The sequence below is a fragment of the Littorina saxatilis genome, linkage group LG8, assembly GCF_037325665.1.
Source record: "Littorina saxatilis isolate snail1 linkage group LG8, US_GU_Lsax_2.0, whole genome shotgun sequence".
NCBI lineage: Eukaryota > Metazoa > Mollusca > Gastropoda > Littorinimorpha > Littorinidae > Littorina > Littorina saxatilis.
Window position 1 is genome coordinate 52,189,627 of NC_090252.1, and position 16,510 is coordinate 52,206,136.

Sequence of the window (16,510 nt, forward strand, 5' to 3'; positions counted from 1 at the left end):
ACCAAGATTTGAAGTACCACTTAAACGGATCTGAGTGTTATGGAACCTTCTACCTTTTACTGTGATACGCCTTAAGGCTAGGGGCTACCTTTAGTACCATGAACATACACTGTTTTTCTCTTCAAGTCATTTGATCACAACATTCATGTGCCAGAACTGTTTGTGTTATAATGTGGAGTGAATTTGCTTCAAAACATGCAGAATAATAGTATATGATTAAAAACAATTTGGCTTTAGATTGACTTCATAGCTTTGTCAAAGATTGCTTGACCAAAATGTTGATATATTTGGTTGAAAATGAAGGTGTGACAGTGCTGCCTCAACTTTCACAAAAAGCCGGATATGGCGTCATCAAAGTATGCTATCAAAAAAAGTGAAAACTAAAACTCCTATATCATACCCAGGAACTCTCATGTGAAGTTTCATGAAGATCGGTTCAGTAGTTTTCTCAGAATCACTGTATACACTTGCGATTGATTAAAATGAATCATAGAAAACTGTTTACATTTAGTCAAGTTTCGTCTATCACTCTCTTCAAGAGTAATCATTCAATTTTTACATTTGGATAATATCATCTTATACATTTCGTTTTGTGCAAAGGTCTGATACCCCTATATTCAGAAAAGACTCCAGTCTTATGTTGCACGACGCTGACTCACCTTTGACTGCAACAATGAACTTTGTAGACACCTGTGAAGTGTCGCCTGTTGGTGTCCAATGACCAAACACGCAGCGATAACTCCCATCTAGTAATTCTGATGCTGCAAGTGAATACGAGGTATACAGAAACGGATAAACACAACAACATCTTATACCCGTAAGCCACGATCGCAAAAGTTCACTTGACATGCGTCGTCACTCATCTATATTTTTCATCAGATTTGAGCAAGAATACAATTTGATAAGCCTAAAGGTAACCTGTATGTATAAGTTCTTGTTCACCCTTAGTTCTTAATTATAGCATGCGTTTCCTACTCTAAAACATAATGTGACTAATTTGAACGTAAATATAAGCAAAGATATCAAGTCCAAAATATCTCTTGTAGATAATCAAAACCAAACATACGTACATACAAATGTAAACCAACTCTTGTAGTGATACCCTCCTCACTACCAGGTTCAAATTAGTCACAGTATGTACAGGAAAAAACAAATTACTTCGTTCATTAAGCGACTATCACGTGATTGATCAAGTTATACACAGTGAGCCTATTATATCAAAGAAAAGGCAGAGTCTTACACACAGGTACCGAAATCAGGAGCATTGGTCAAGAAACAAAGCCGCACGAAGCAATTAAAGAGGGTGACTGTCTTACCTAACAGCTTAGTTTACCTTCACCTTAATTAACTTCGTCATAAGTACAAGGAAAGCAAATGCTTTACATGACACTCTCAATCGTCATGTCCCATGACAGGTCTTAAAAGGATGGTTCTCCTGTACATGATTAAACACATATTTTGCTGTTCTACCCTCAAAAATAATGTGCAAGAGAACGTTGATTTTTCCGATTATAAATGCCCCAAACTTGATCCTCATGCGACCTGACATATCAATTCATTTAGTAATTCAATCCTAAGAATATCCCACGAACAAACTTGCTCTCCCCTCCTCCCCCGCCTTCCACTCAACACCCTCTAAATATTAAGACAAAAAAGACAAGAGGCGAAGCCTTCAAGGCTCACGTAAGAAATCGACAAACAGTAACACAAACTCAATCACTCCGTCACACATACACACACACACACACACGCACACACACACACACACACACACACACACACACACACACACACACACACACACACACACACACACACACACACACACACACACACACACAGTAAGCATAGGTGAAACTGTGCAAGAAAGCGAGACCCTGGATCTGCCAAGTAGTCTCGGCCCGCTCACAATAACAATGACCGAGACTTTCAGTAATTCCTTTGCGTGACGTCTAACCCTCTTACGTCATAATGTGACGTCTTCAAATAGTTTCTATCACACACGTCAAACACTTTTGACCGAGACTGACGTAATCCATAGACTCGGAAATGTTAAAGTTTCTATCACACACACACACACACACACACACACACACACGCACGCACAGACAGACAAAGTTTATCATCGCATAGGCTACACTTACGTGAGCCAAAAATAACAACACAAACACAAGAAGAGCAAACGCTCGATCGAGTCACTTTCGCAGTTCTGAATATTATATGAGGCATCAGATGGACAGGAAGAAATTGCTATTCACAACACAATGCATACCTGAAGCATACCTGTGACCTTGAAAAAGGTCAAAGGTCACCAAAGCAGACGTCAAAGTGTAGAGGTCACTGGGAGTCACGTTCACATAAAATTTGAGCCCGGTCACTTTTATAGTTTCCGAGAAAAGCCCAACGTTAAGTTGTGTGTTGCCGAACAGAAAAGGCTAGTTATCTCCCTTGTTTTTCTGATAACGTTCGTAAAAGGCTACAGATGTAAATACTTTGATGTAAAGAATAATCCTACAAAGTTTCAATCACATCCGATGAACTTTGTCAAAGATATAAAATGTCTAATTTTTCCTTTGACGCTGACCTGTGACCTTGAAAAAGGTCAAAGGTCAACGAAACCATCGTTAAAGTGTAGAGGTCATTGGAGGTCACGACTAAACAAAATATGAGCCCGATCGCTTTGATAGTTTCCGAGAAAAGTCCAACGTTAAGGTGGTGTCTACGGACGACCGGCCGGCCGGCCGGACGGCCGGCCGGCCGGCCGGACAGACTAACACTGACCGATTACATAGAGTCACTTTTTCTCAAGTGACTCAAAAACCATAACAATATTTTGGAACCAGTTGCATCCAACTTGACATGTTTTGATACTTGAGTGACCTTATTTCTGACACAATGACCTTATAGCATGACGTCATCACCGCTAGTCTAGCCAAAACTAAATTAATTACCTTTGACACTAAGCCGTGAGCTCAAATCAAACAATGACATCATATTTTGATGAAGTGGAGCCTTATTTCCTTGATAATTCAGTGGATACTTTTTTTTAGTTGTGATTAATCTTCTCCAGCAAACATTTGTATGTTGTTACCTTTAAATTTGACTACGAACTCTGGAAGTGTGCACAGTTTCAAAGCTCTGGCTTCTTCTCTTAGTTTGTCTCGCTGTAAACGGATATCACTAAAGTATGTCCAGAAAACATACATTAACAGCTATTGTGTTTTCAGCGTAGCAATAGGGTCCGATATTTAGACGAGACAAGTATAATGCCGACGAGTCGAAGACGAGTTACTTGTTCGAGTCTAAATATCGGACCCTATTGCTACGCTGAAAATACAATAGCTGTTTTGACCTTGATTTGTTGTTCCAAACTTATAGTAGGGGTTCTATTTGTCAGAATCTTTCAAATTTGTGTTACATATAAAACTTGGCAGAGTGATGGAGTAAGTGATCCTAAAGAAATTTAGAAACATGGCCATCGCAATTTCTCACGTTCAGTATCTATTATTAGAACAATTCAAAATGGCCGCCTTTAGACCCTAGAAATGATAATATCTCAGGAACCATATGCACTACAAACATCAACATTTGCACACGCACTCTCATGAAGTAGTGTTGTAACATCGAAGTATATGTACACATGTTGTTATATACCCAAGGTCAAAGATCAAGGTCAACTAGAAAGTCAGTGTCACGTTTTGGTAAGTGACTGTAAAATGCTAATTTTTCAGTACCCATATGCACTTGGATCATAAAATGTGATAGATAGTATCATAAGGTAATGCTTTCACACCCATAGTTAATTTACTTATGTCATTGTATATTCAAGGTCAAATGTCAAGGTCAAACGAGAGGTGCCGGCAGGTAATTCTAGGAATGCTAATTTCTCAGCACCAACATGAAGTGGGAATACCGGATTTGGTAAACATATTACCTGTATTATATTATCAGCAGGCCTGCTATGTATAATATATTTTCACATTATTGTGTATTAAAGTTCAAGGTCAAACAGGTATGTACCTGATATAATTATAGTTCAGAACACAGGTGCTGTCCATTTCCAAAACCAGTCAAGATCCATTCAGCAAGCAGGGACACAAGTGCACTTGCAAAGTGCTGTGCATTTAAACACAGCCTTACGACACCGGCACCGCATGCTCTTGCATCCCTTTTTGCAGCCACACTTCCACAGTTCACGGCATGTCTTCGAAGCCTCGTCCAGGGTAGTCCAGAATGGTTGCCAAGCACCATTGACAAATTGCCAACCCCAGTCGCCAGGGTTTGGAAGACTAGGCGTGGCGACTTCAGCCTGACCCCAGATATGTCCTCCTTGATAAACAGCTCTCCTTGCATGCTGCCAAAGGGCTTCGCTAGTTGGAGGAATGTTGTCGATCTGGCGGCCAACCTTTGCAAACAGGTGTCCCCTCGCAGAGTTGACATCCGGAAAGTTGCTTGTTCTGTCATACAAAAGTACAACATATCTCTCCAGCAAGGCTCTGTCATATGCGGAGATCTCTGTGGGTGCTTCTGACAGAGACTGGAAGGCCTCGCTGATGTCAGGAAACAGGTACCACAAACTGTCCAGGTCATAATTTGTCGCAGGTTATCCTTGGGAGGGGTTTGTTGACAAATACAGCATCCCTCGAAAAAATTTGGACAGGAGCTTGTTTGACGCGCTGATTTCCGTGGTCGCTCAAATTCTGTCTGTGTTGAATCCATGTCTGCAGCTTCGTAATCTTTCGAGCACTGGGGCAATTCCCTCACTCGTTTAAGGCGCGAGGAGCTGTACTTCAACCTGCAGCTGCTGTGGATTACCGCCTTGTTCTGCCAAAAGATGTTTGCCAAGTTAGGGCCGATGGGAAGCCTTGGATGAAATATCAGATGGAAGTGCTCCCCTAGCATGAAAGTGCCCCAAGTTTTCAGCCAGTGTCTCATACGTAGAACCGGATGCCGTCTGCTCAGCGTTGGCTGGACAGCTTTCATGTTCTTTGGTTCTCTCTTGGCAAATGAGACAAAGAGTCCACTCACACTGTGCTGATGGCGAAGTCTGAGGCTCTGCCACATCCACCACGGTCAATGACTCTGTAGACAGAACATCTGGACACGGGCTTGTCCGACGAGCTGCTTTCCCTGGGCGCTCTAACTCAGATGAATCTATGTCGGTTTCTTCATCTTCCCTCCCTCGCTTCTTTTTCTTCAGCATATTGGATGGTCCTGTCGACAGAAATTAGATAGCATGTGTTAACACATCACACACACACACACACACACACACGCATACACACACACACACACACACACACACACACACACACACACACACAAACACACACTGATCACATGATATATATATATATCATGGTATATGTATATTTATATCTCAGAGATCAGCCTACCTTGGCTGGGTTTAAAACTCAGCTAAAGAGCTACTTGTTTCTTAAGTTCTATCATTGTAAAAATGAAACTGTCTGCTTGGACATGTTTGCTGTTCTCTATCACCTATCTTTGTTTGTATAGAGTGGCTTTTTTGTATGATGATGGTGAGTGTATGTGTGTGTGTGTGTGTGTGTGTGGGGGGGGGGGGGGTGGGGTGGGGGTGGGGGTGGGGGTGGTAATAATTGTCATATTTTGTTTTATTTTGTTAATTTTCTGTGTTAATGGTCTAAATGGCAGTGTATGCTTTGATTGTTCTTGCTTTTGGTGAATCCGTGAGTTAGTGCATTGAGTTTTTCAACTGATAAGATGTGCGCTTTATAAATGCTATTCATTATTATTTTATTTTATTATATATTTGACATCATAATTGTCACCACATTACTCATAACCCCCCCCCCCCCCCACCACGTCTCCAGATAGTAGCCACTTTTTTTTCATGGATGATAAGACAGAGAAAAAGCATGAAATATTTTGTTTTTTTAACAACTCACAATCACAATGAAGGTGTCACATCAAGAAGTGATATGGAGAGCCTGAACCACAGGAGCAGAACCACAGTCATGTACTGAGGAAGCCCTGGGAGGTATTGATCACAACACAGGGTCTTCAGAGTGAGCAGCAACTGCTAAACTGCAAAAGAAAGAAACAAGTCGCGTAAGGCGAAAATACAACATTTAGTCAAGCTGTCGAACTCACAAAATGAAACTGAACGCAATGCAATTTTTCAGCAAGACCGTATACTCGTAGCATCGTCAGTCCACCGCTCATGACAAAGGCAGTGAAATTGACAAGAAGAGCGGGGTAGTAGTTGCGCTGAGAAGGATAGCACGCTTTTCTGTACCACTCTTCGTTTTAACTTTCTGAGCGTGTTTTTAATCCAAACATATCATATCTATATGTTTTTGGAATCAGGAACCGACAAGTAATAAGATGAAAGTGTTTTTAAATTCATTTTGACAATTTAATTTTGATAATAATTTTTATATTTTTAATTTTCAGAGCTTGTTTTTAATCCAAATATAACATATTTATATGTTTTTAGAATCAGAAAATGATGAAGAATAAGATGAACGTAAACTTGAATCGTTTTATAAAAAGAATATTTTTTTTTACAATTTTCAGATTTTTAATGACCAAAGTCATAAATTAATTTTTAAGCCACCAAGCTGAAATGCAATACCGAAGTCCGGGCTTCGTCGAAGATTGCTTGGCCAAAATTTCAATCAATTTGATTGAACAAGAAGAGCAAACGCTCGATCGAGTCACTTTCGCAGTTCTGAATATTATATGAGGCATCAGATGGACAGGAAGAAATTGCTATTCACAACACAATGCATACCTGAAGAATGAGATTGCATGGATCGAGCAACAAAATATTTACCTTGGCATTAAAAATACTCTCATTAATCTCACATAAACAAACCCCATCAATAACTTAATTCACATAAACTAGCATCATTAATTTTTTTTCGAAGCAATCATATTAACAGTAGACACACTAACATTTGTTACTCTTAGAGCTGTGTCACTTTTATAGTTTACGAGAAAAGCCCAACGTTAAGTTGTGTGTTGACGAACAGGAAAGGCTAGTTATCTCCCCTGTGTTTCCGATAACGTTTGTAAAAAGCTACAGATGTAAATAATTTGATGTAAAGAATAATCCTATAAAGTTTGAATCAAATCCGATGAATAGTTTCAGAGATATGATATTTCAATTTTTTTCCAAGACATACCTGTGACCTTGAAAAAGGTCAAAGGTCACCAAAGCAGACGTCAAAGTGTAGAGGTCACTGGGAGTCACGTTCACATAAAATTTGAGCCCGGTCACTTTTATAGTTTCCGAGAAAAGCCCAACGTTAAGTTGTGTGTTGCCGAACAGAAAAGGCTAGTTATCTCCCTTGTTTTTCTGATAACGTTCGTAAAAGGCTACAGATGTAAATACTTTGATGTAAAGAATAATCCTACAAAGTTTCAATCACATCCGATGAACTTTGTCAAAGATATAAAATGTCTAATTTTTTCTTTGACGCTGACCTGTGACCTTGAAAAAGGTCTAAGGTCAACGAAACCATCGTTAAAGTGTAGAGGTCATTGGAGGTCACGACTAAACAAAATATGAGCCCGATCGCTTTGATAGTTTCCGAGAAAAGTCCAACGTTAAGGTGGTGTCTACGGACGGCCGGCCGGACGGCCGGCCGGCCGGCCGGACAGACTAACACTGACCGATTACATAGAGTCACTTTTTCTCAAGTGACTCAAAAATGAAGGTGTGACAGTGCCGCCTCAACTTTTACAAAAAGCCGGATATGACGTCATCAAAGGTATTTATCGAAAAAAAGAAAAATAGTTCGGGGATATCATTCCCAGGAACTCTCATGTAAAATTCCATAAAGATCGGTACAGTAGTTTGGTCTGAATTGCTCTACACGCACGCACGCACACACCACGACCCTCGTTTCGATTCCCCCTCTATGTTAAAGGGTTCTTCCACAAAGCTGTGTACCAAAAGCGTGACATGCTTCGTGAAAATTGAAAGTGTCTGAATAGGTTGTTTTTACGGTTTATGTAAAATATATAGACATATGTCACGTTGCCATGCTAAACAAAAGATAAGTTTATGCTTTTTGGATACGAGGGGTGGTCAGAAAGTTGTGTAACATCACACATGTTTAACGTAACATGGGATCCAAACACACAAAACAGATTAAAAAAAAAAAAAGCCATAGTATAAAGTAACAAGTTTTATTTGCTTCACATTTAGAGCTTATTCCGAACAAAATGCAGTCAGGAAAAACAAATTGAACTAGTTATAGGTAACAAAAACGTATTTTTTGGTTGTGTCAACCAACAAACAAACATCGTCTGTGTGAAGTAACAAACAAATCCATTCGTGTGAGTCAATAAATAACATTGAGTCAACATGTAGCAACAAGATGTACACTGTTGCGGTTTCTCCTCTTGAGCAGGATGACGGAGCAGCCGACAAATCGCAAATTTTCGCGCCGCGTCGCACTTGACGTCAGCATGTGCTGTGACGATTCGATTGGTCCGTGACTTGGCGTCATCAACCGGCTTGTGAATGACTGTGTTATGAATGGAATTCTTTTGGTTTTGGTGACGTCGTCATTGATGCGACTCGAAATTCGGTTAGATTTAGGTGCGTTGTTTTTAACACAAGGCAGATCAAGACACTAAACGATTTTGATTATTAATGATTTGCTGTCTTCGAGATACGTCGGACACACAGTGTTCCTCTCTTAAACACGTTGGTATTGTATTGTGTTATATCTGAATCATGGAATAACTTAGAAACAGAACAATACACAAACTATCCACCCAACAGACACAATTATTTTTACCTCAAAAACTTTATTTTTCTGCTAATTCGCTTCATTTTTGCGACCATATTTTGTGATCATGCTTCGAAAAAGTCAATGTAATGTATGGGTTTTCACAGCGTATATGCCCAAAACAACGAACTGCTAATTTCAAAGCTACATGGCAAAGATTATAAACAACATGGGCAACTGTTTAGAGCTAGTTGACCAATTGCGCCTTCTTGTTATATTTGATCGATAATTCAATCCGTTCTTAGTGGTCCTGTCAGAGACATTATTCATCCTATACCATAAATCTAAGTGTGATTGGCAAGAACAATCGCACAATTTCTAACAAAGAATGCTCTTTAAGGAGTTGGGGAGGGTAAATGCTGTAAGCTAGTGAAATTAATTTGATATCCGATGCTAAATTTGGCTGCTTGGTTCGCCCAGTCAAGTCTTTCTGGATATATAAACTAAGTATCACAAGGCAGTTTGAAGGAACTGCTCTTTTTTGTATCCCCACTAACAAGGAAATCAGCTTCACAAACGCAGAATTTCTTTCTCTCTATTTCGCAACAGCATTTAATCTGATTTTCTTCGATTTATCGTTTTTCGAAAGAAAATATAGTCGAGTTTGTTCCAATTTTGCTGAAAATTTAACGGTTTTTTACCTAAACTCTTATAACTTGAACAGGACTAGACTACAAAGAATAGCCTAAGACTTAACAAAGACACACCGAGCACGTCTATCACAAAATAAAACATTGAAATGTAGAACTTTAAAAAAATATTAACTTTAAGAGCGAAGAGTCGCAAAAGGTTGCCAACGTAACATTCGTCCCTCGTTGGAAACGACACATAAAAAGCTCCACGTCTGCTGCGTTCCAAAAATGAATGGATTTTTTTTATGGAAAAACCTTTCAGCGATGTTGAAGAACATTACATGCGAAAGAAACACAAAGTTTGATGCGTTGATAAGTGACAAATATCATTTTTAACGATCCAGCTTAACCAGAACAAATGTATTTAAGTTTAGATAACGATGATGTACGAGCAGAGATTTTGAATTCTGATTTGGATAAAATTCGCACATGGGCTTCTAAATGGAAAGTCACTTTTAATTGTCAAAAGACAGAATTGTTGGACATTTGTAGGTAACAAAATGTTTTACTTCCACCATTGTATTTCGAAGATGCACACTTAGTTGATGTTGAAAATCAGAAGCACCTTGGCGTCATTCTACAAGGTAATTGTAAATGGGATTCCCACATAAAAAGTCTAATTGCTAAATGTAGAAAGTCAATTGCGTGTTTTGGTTTATTCAAGCATCGTTTAAACAGAAAATCACTTGAAGTTATATATAAATCCTTTATGTTACCATTGTTTGATTATGCGGACGTTATCTGGGATAACTGTACACAGTGTTTGGCAGACGAGTTGGAGACATTGCATCTCGATGCAATCCGAATCATTGTAGGTGCAGTACGTGGCACACGCCACCAAAAACTGTATAACGAATCGGGTTTTGTGCCCCTGAAAGAAAGGCGACGTCGTCATAAACTTTTGCTGTATTATAAAATTGTAAATCGTTTAACCCCAGAATATTTATATTCCAAACTGCCGGTCCTGGTTTCCGATGTAAATCCTTACCACAGACGACGCCCTCTTGAACGTAAGTTTCCATTGTGCAGAAGTGAGTTATATAAATCTTCATTTTTTCCTTCAACGACAGCTTTGTGGAATAATCTTCCAGAAAATATACAACAAACGCAGTCAGTTGGTGAATTTAAAAGGTATTTGACCGATGGAGATGTTGTTCCACCGTATTATTATTTAGGCAACCGCCAGGGACAGGTACTTCACAGCAGGTTGAGATTAAACATGAGCGATTTGCAACAAGACTTAGTTAACCGACACCTCTCTGATAATTTAGAATGTACGTGTGGAGCATGCCCGGAAGATTCTGAACATTTCTTGTTACACTGTCCAAAATTTAAAGAACATAGAACCATTTTATTCAATAGTCTGCCAACACACGTTCTAGACTGCAAAACACTCTTGTTTGGAAATACTGATTTAACTATATCTTTGAACACGAAAATATTCTCTGTTGTACAAGACTATGTTATGTTAACTAATCGCTTCGGCTGATATTATATTAACTGTGCAATTGATGTAGCCAGGCATTCTCTCTCTCTCTCTCTCTCTCTCTCTCTCTCTCTCTCTCTCTCTCTCTCTCTCTCTCTCTCTCTCTCTCTCTCTCTCTCTCTCTCTCTCTCTCTTTACCCTATTTGTATAAAATATAATTAAAGATTATCAAGATAAGTGTTGAACCTATCACTTGTTCGCCATGTTTTGCTATCTGAATGTGTATTGATCATAATTTCAAGAACGTGTCTATAAGCAATCTGCTTGTTAACGTTCTTAATGTTGTTATTGTTTGAAACGTGTGTATGAGAATTTGAATAAACACGCTTAAACCAACCAGAACAAATATAAACGAAGCTTAGTGGCGACACGCGAAAAGCAAAATCACATTCAAATCGGATCAAATTGACACGGCGCACATTTTAACACGTTCGCTACACATCAGTGATGCCTGATGATACACACAGTCGCATATTCGTGCGTGCTGAAGTTGTAGACATGTTCACGTAGTTCGCGGTTGGTTTTATAAACCAAATGTTACGTAGGCAACCGTTATTTCTTAACGATCCAAATGCACACTGTAAACATATTATGAGAGGAAAACAGCTAAGTGCATATGTAACACTAGCACAAAAGACAACGAAGATGTATATCGGGGGGTTCATGGTCGCATTTTATTGGCAGCCACACGGATACTTAAAAACAAGATGTAAGCAATGTCACAATAAAAACGCCATTTTGACGTCATTTTCTGTGTTTGCTTTCATATAAAACACTGACCAACATAGCAATCTTCTTGATATTATTATCGTTATCTCTTTGGTCAATTTGCAGTCTGTTGATATCCTTATATCATTCGAGAAGCAAGAAAAACATTCCGAAATCTTACTCTAAAGTCATGACCCTCTTGTGGTACACAGCTTTGTGGAAGGACCCTAAAACATTTAGTCAAAACTCGACTAAATGTAAAAACACACACACTGGGATAGATAGGGGTACCTTGGTGGTGTAATATAAGAACGGGCTCATAATACCCTAATGGGACCTTCATACCCCAAAATGTCCGATGTACTCCCCCACCGTTGAAACACACACACACACACACACACACACACACACACACACACACACACACACACACACACACACACACACAGGCAGACGGACACGCAATTGGGTGGTTTGTTCTTTGAGAAGACTAAAATTGAGGTGTTTATTTTATGGTAATTAGAAACAATTTTTAAAACGACGGAACGGTATCTAACCCTAACCTAACCCAATGGCACTTATTGGCACTTGAAAAAACTGGGTGGCTGACAACACACCCAGTTTTTTTTTTCAAAACCACCCACGGGTTTGAGGCCGTGTATCCCTAAATCCATCCTTCTTCCCCCTCCCTCAGTCCATTCCTATCTCTCTCTCTTCCTCCCCATTTATCTCTCTCTTCATATCTCTCTCTCTCTCCTCCTCCCTATCACCTTCTCTCTCTGTCTCCCTCTCTCCACCCCCTCCTTCCATCTCTCTATCTCCTTCCCTCCCTTTATTTCTCTCTCTCCCTTCATCCCGCTCTCTCTCCCGCCCCCCTGCCTTCTCTCCTCCCCCCCCCCCCCCCCGAGTCTCTCCCCCCATCTCTCTCTCTCTCTCTCTCTCTCTCTCTCTCTCTCTCTCTTTCTCTCTCTTGTGCATTTTCACTGTTTTGTCATTTCTCTTGACAACACTTCTTCTTCCAAATATTTTGGTAAAACCAAGTAAGTCCGCTTGCTTAGATCTACCCATTTTTTGTTAGATCTAATATTGGGCGAAAAAGGTGGTAAAACCAATAAGTAAGTCCACAAAATGCCAAACAAAATCAAAACCATCCATCAGATTATTATGAAAATCGAGTTTTAGATCTAAAGGTAAATTAATGCTATTTATCTTATTATCTCAGTGGGTGGATCTAGATACTCATCACTTTTGAGACATTTTATCAAACACTAAAAGTCTTTTTTCTCGGAAGTAGCTTCAGTGGACTTACTCGGTTTTATCAACACACGGCAGAGTTACTGTAATTGTCCAAACATGTCAAAATGTACTCACCAGAGAGACTTTTCAGCTGCCAAAACAAAGAATGCATGTGGCTGTGCGATGTCCGCCATTTTGTTCATTCTGCCCATCCGTTCTTCTGTATTTTCAAAACGCTTTTAAAAAACATTTTGAGCTCCAAATGACAATTATATCAACATAACAAGTCAGAATATTTTATTATGTTTATTTCAATAACTCCTAATATTTTTTTCGGTGAAGTTTTGTATTTTATTCCTGTGCTGCGGACTAGCATTTGTTCGTCTGCATGAAGGCGCCAGGTTTAAAGCCTTATTTCTTAAAAACAATCGCATTTTTGTGATGGCCATGTTTCTAAAAACCCTTATTTTATTCTTAACTTGCCTTTTGGGGCATAACATAAAATGTAATACGTGTTTGAAAGGTTTATGTGTTTTCGTTGCAAGTAGAACCCCCGCTATTACAAAATGACAGTTTTTGCGTCGATGCGTTGATGTCAGGTTTTGATAGCAGACGCCGTTTCTTATGCGCATTAGTTTTGCGCAGGCGCCACACCGACTTTGGAAAAAAAACCTTGATTTGACAACACAGCTGTTAAACAGCGTTTTATTAGTTCATTCGTATACAACAAAAAGAAGTTTGAGTTTGTTTTTAATTTTGAACAAGACTACTTATGAAGAAGACCAAAACACAACATCAACGGAAAATTAGAAACAACTAGGAGGAGGAGAGGAGAAGAGAACAGCTAATCCGTAAAACGCGAGCAGACGGCAGCGAAGTTTTCATTTTGGGTGAATGGCATTTATACTTGTCTCGTCATGAAGCGAATTGTTCAACCTCAGTTATAAACGACTACATGAATGTTAGTGCCATGGGTTGTACATCAATACTTCAGAGGGGAAGTGGGGTATTTAGTGTGGAGTTACGAGATAAGAAAAGCCGAATACGAAAGTTTGTGTCAGCCAGCAACTGAGCTCACACAGGCACACAAAAACGGCTGTTCCGTTTTACTGCTCTGTTTGTACGAAATCTTTCGACTTTGGGCATTTTGTGGTGTTTAGGGACAGAAAATAATTGGTTTAGTCCTGTTTCATCTGTAAGTTAGCAGAAAAGGATATGCTATCGACATTTGTAAAGCTGAAAAACATTCCCGAGAAGAATTTCAAGTGTATGCTGTTGTCGATTGTTAACATCGTGTGGTACAACAGATGGGTAAACCGGAACCATGCGTCTTTGTTATTGCCAATATGCTTTTGGATATTGGCAAAAATGGCCGACTTCCGTAGCATTTTGTTTTGATGATGATGTTGAGACCATCCAATCGCAGCCCCCAAATTCCCCCACGTGTCCATCATAATAGCTATATTACACAATGTTCGGTTGTAAATAATAATAATTGGGAATCCTTAGCAAAACTCTTTGTTTAATCGGGCACTGATATAATCTGGGTCTTCGGGTTCAGCTAGCCAAGCCTTACTAGTCTCAGGATGACGGTTTCTAGGTATTCAGCTTTAATATTTTAGTTTCAGGCCAACAGACTAAATGTTTTGATATTGCTTCATGCGACTTGTTTTAATCAACATTGTTCTGTGCTCTATAAATCAGCAGTAACTACTTACTTCATTCTAAAACAAACCACACACGCACACGTTGCAACCTTGTTTTCAATTCACAAAACCACTCACTCTCTGTTATGACTAGCTGCGTGCGCTTGGTGGTTGGATTATACGTGGACACAAACGGGCTATCAACGTTTCTTGGTTGTGCAGCATTTGTAGAACAATATATCAATAACTCATCTGGGCGACAAAGTGAACCGTTGCTGAAATCATCAAAAATGTTATTGTCATAAATAAGCAGTGCCGACTTGAACAAATTTAGGCCACGTTTAAACATTTAATCAAGTTTTTACTAAATGTTTTCAAATCGAGTCTAAAACGAGAGTAGGTGATGTGTCCGTGCAAGTGTGTGTATGTGTGTTAGAGTTAAACGGATAGACAGAAGAAGAATTGCGGAGAGAGAGAGAGAGAGAGAGAGAGAGAGAGAGAGAGAGAGAGAGAGAGAGAGAGAGAGAGAGAGAGAGAGAGAGAGAGACGCAAAGACTCAAGACTCAAATGGTTTACTGGTTAGGCAATCTGCCCATGACCAAGTGGGGATGGGGGGGGGGGGGGGGGTTCGGGCATAATTAATACAACACTTTTCGAAATCAAACGCGTGTCCGCGTACGCCCGTTCTTTACTGACTTGGTGTGTCCAATTTCAGACGCGTAGTTTTCCGATACAGTTTGTGTTCACACATGGTTTCATTGCCAATGTTCGTGCGATCTATCAAAGTTCAAGTTTGAAGGTAAACCCTGAGAAGATTAACCAGAGCGTGCAAGTCCTTGGTCCCATGGTCTATTTCGCGTCGGTAGAGTTTTCGTCGCACATCCGTGCTCTCTTCAATAAATGCCAGTCGCTCTGCTTCATCCAAACTCATGTCTACTGTGTCCCTGTTAAACGCCCAGTAGAGTGTTTCAGCTTTGATGCAGTCGTACGTGAATATAAAGTCTTCAGATTTTGCAAGCAGCTGTTTAGAAGAAACATTGTACACCACTCTCTTCAAAGACTTATTCTTTGTTTTGTCTAGCACACAGGGCAGTTTCTGTCTTGTTCTGGGGTTCATAGTCATTTCTACAGCAAGCTCTTTTATGTCCCCTAGAGTGTACTCCCTTTCCAAAGCATTCTTCTCGGCTTCAGCCAACAGCTTTTCGACAGGTTCCTCTGTGTCACTCCCTGACGTAAAGTTGTCACTGTCAGTAGCCACGCACGTGGAGTCAATGGATTGCTGCGAGGCAGGCCCCGTCACCTTGGATGGAATGTGGCTCCGTGGCTCACGTGCTTCAATGTTCACAACACAGCTCGCCCCACTGTCAACGTGTTCGTCGGCGTGTACTCTCATTTTCTGTGTGTCCCTAATACCTCGTGCTTTGTCGTACGTGTCTCCGGAAATTGTACATGACGTGTTTGCTGGATTTTTCAGGTTATCAGATGTATCAGCAACAGAATCGCGTACCTTTTTGTTGTAAAATTGTTGGGCTCGCTGTCTGTCACGCCTGAGCTGCGAAGGGTTTTTGTTCACGTTGTGTTGGTTTGCTCTGCAAATGGCGGCTTGTTGATTCTCTTTGCTGTGCAGTCGAAGTATAACTGTGGCTCCTTCTCCTTCTCCGGCGACTTTCCAGTACTTGACGTAGTGGTCAGCTAGCAGGCCTGTCAAGGCAGCTTCCAAGGCAGTTGGCAGTCCAACGACCGGCATTTTCTTCACCTTTTCAAGGAAATTGCTGGAGCAAATTATTATGTGCTGCTACAAGCTGTAGCCACCGGAAGGTCCGAGAGAGAGAGAGAGAGAGAGAGAGAGAGAGAGAGAGAGAGAGAGAGAGAGAGAGAGAGAGAGAGAGAGAGAGAGAGAGAGAGAGAGAGAGAGAGAGAGAGAGAGAGATAGATAGAGAGAGAGAGAAAGTGAGAGAGAGAGAGAGAAAGATAGAGAAAAAGGGAGAGAGAACGAGAGAGAGAGAGAGGGAGGGA

At 40.2% G+C, this 16,510-nt stretch overlaps 1 protein-coding gene and 1 long non-coding RNA gene across 2 annotated transcripts in view; both read right to left on the reverse strand.

Annotated features, from left to right (window-relative positions):
* The window catches only part of LOC138973816 (uncharacterized), a 50,817-nt gene extending 35,986 nt beyond the window's left edge, over window positions 1-14,831 (reverse strand). The window contains exons 1-2 of the long non-coding RNA XR_011458167.1: window positions 14,633-14,831; window positions 660-761 (exon numbers count right to left, since the gene is read on the reverse strand). This is a non-coding gene — a long non-coding RNA (uncharacterized lncRNA). The remainder of the gene's footprint in view (window positions 1-659; window positions 762-14,632) is intronic.
* Window positions 14,832-15,281: 450 nt separating this feature from the next.
* LOC138974726 (uncharacterized) overlaps window positions 15,282-16,510 on the reverse strand; it is a 57,536-nt gene continuing 56,307 nt past the window's right edge. Inside the window, exon 9 of the mRNA XM_070347450.1 lies at window positions 15,282-16,250. Within this exon, the coding sequence (XP_070203551.1) occupies window positions 15,282-16,250 (969 nt within the window). The remainder of the gene's footprint in view (window positions 16,251-16,510) is intronic.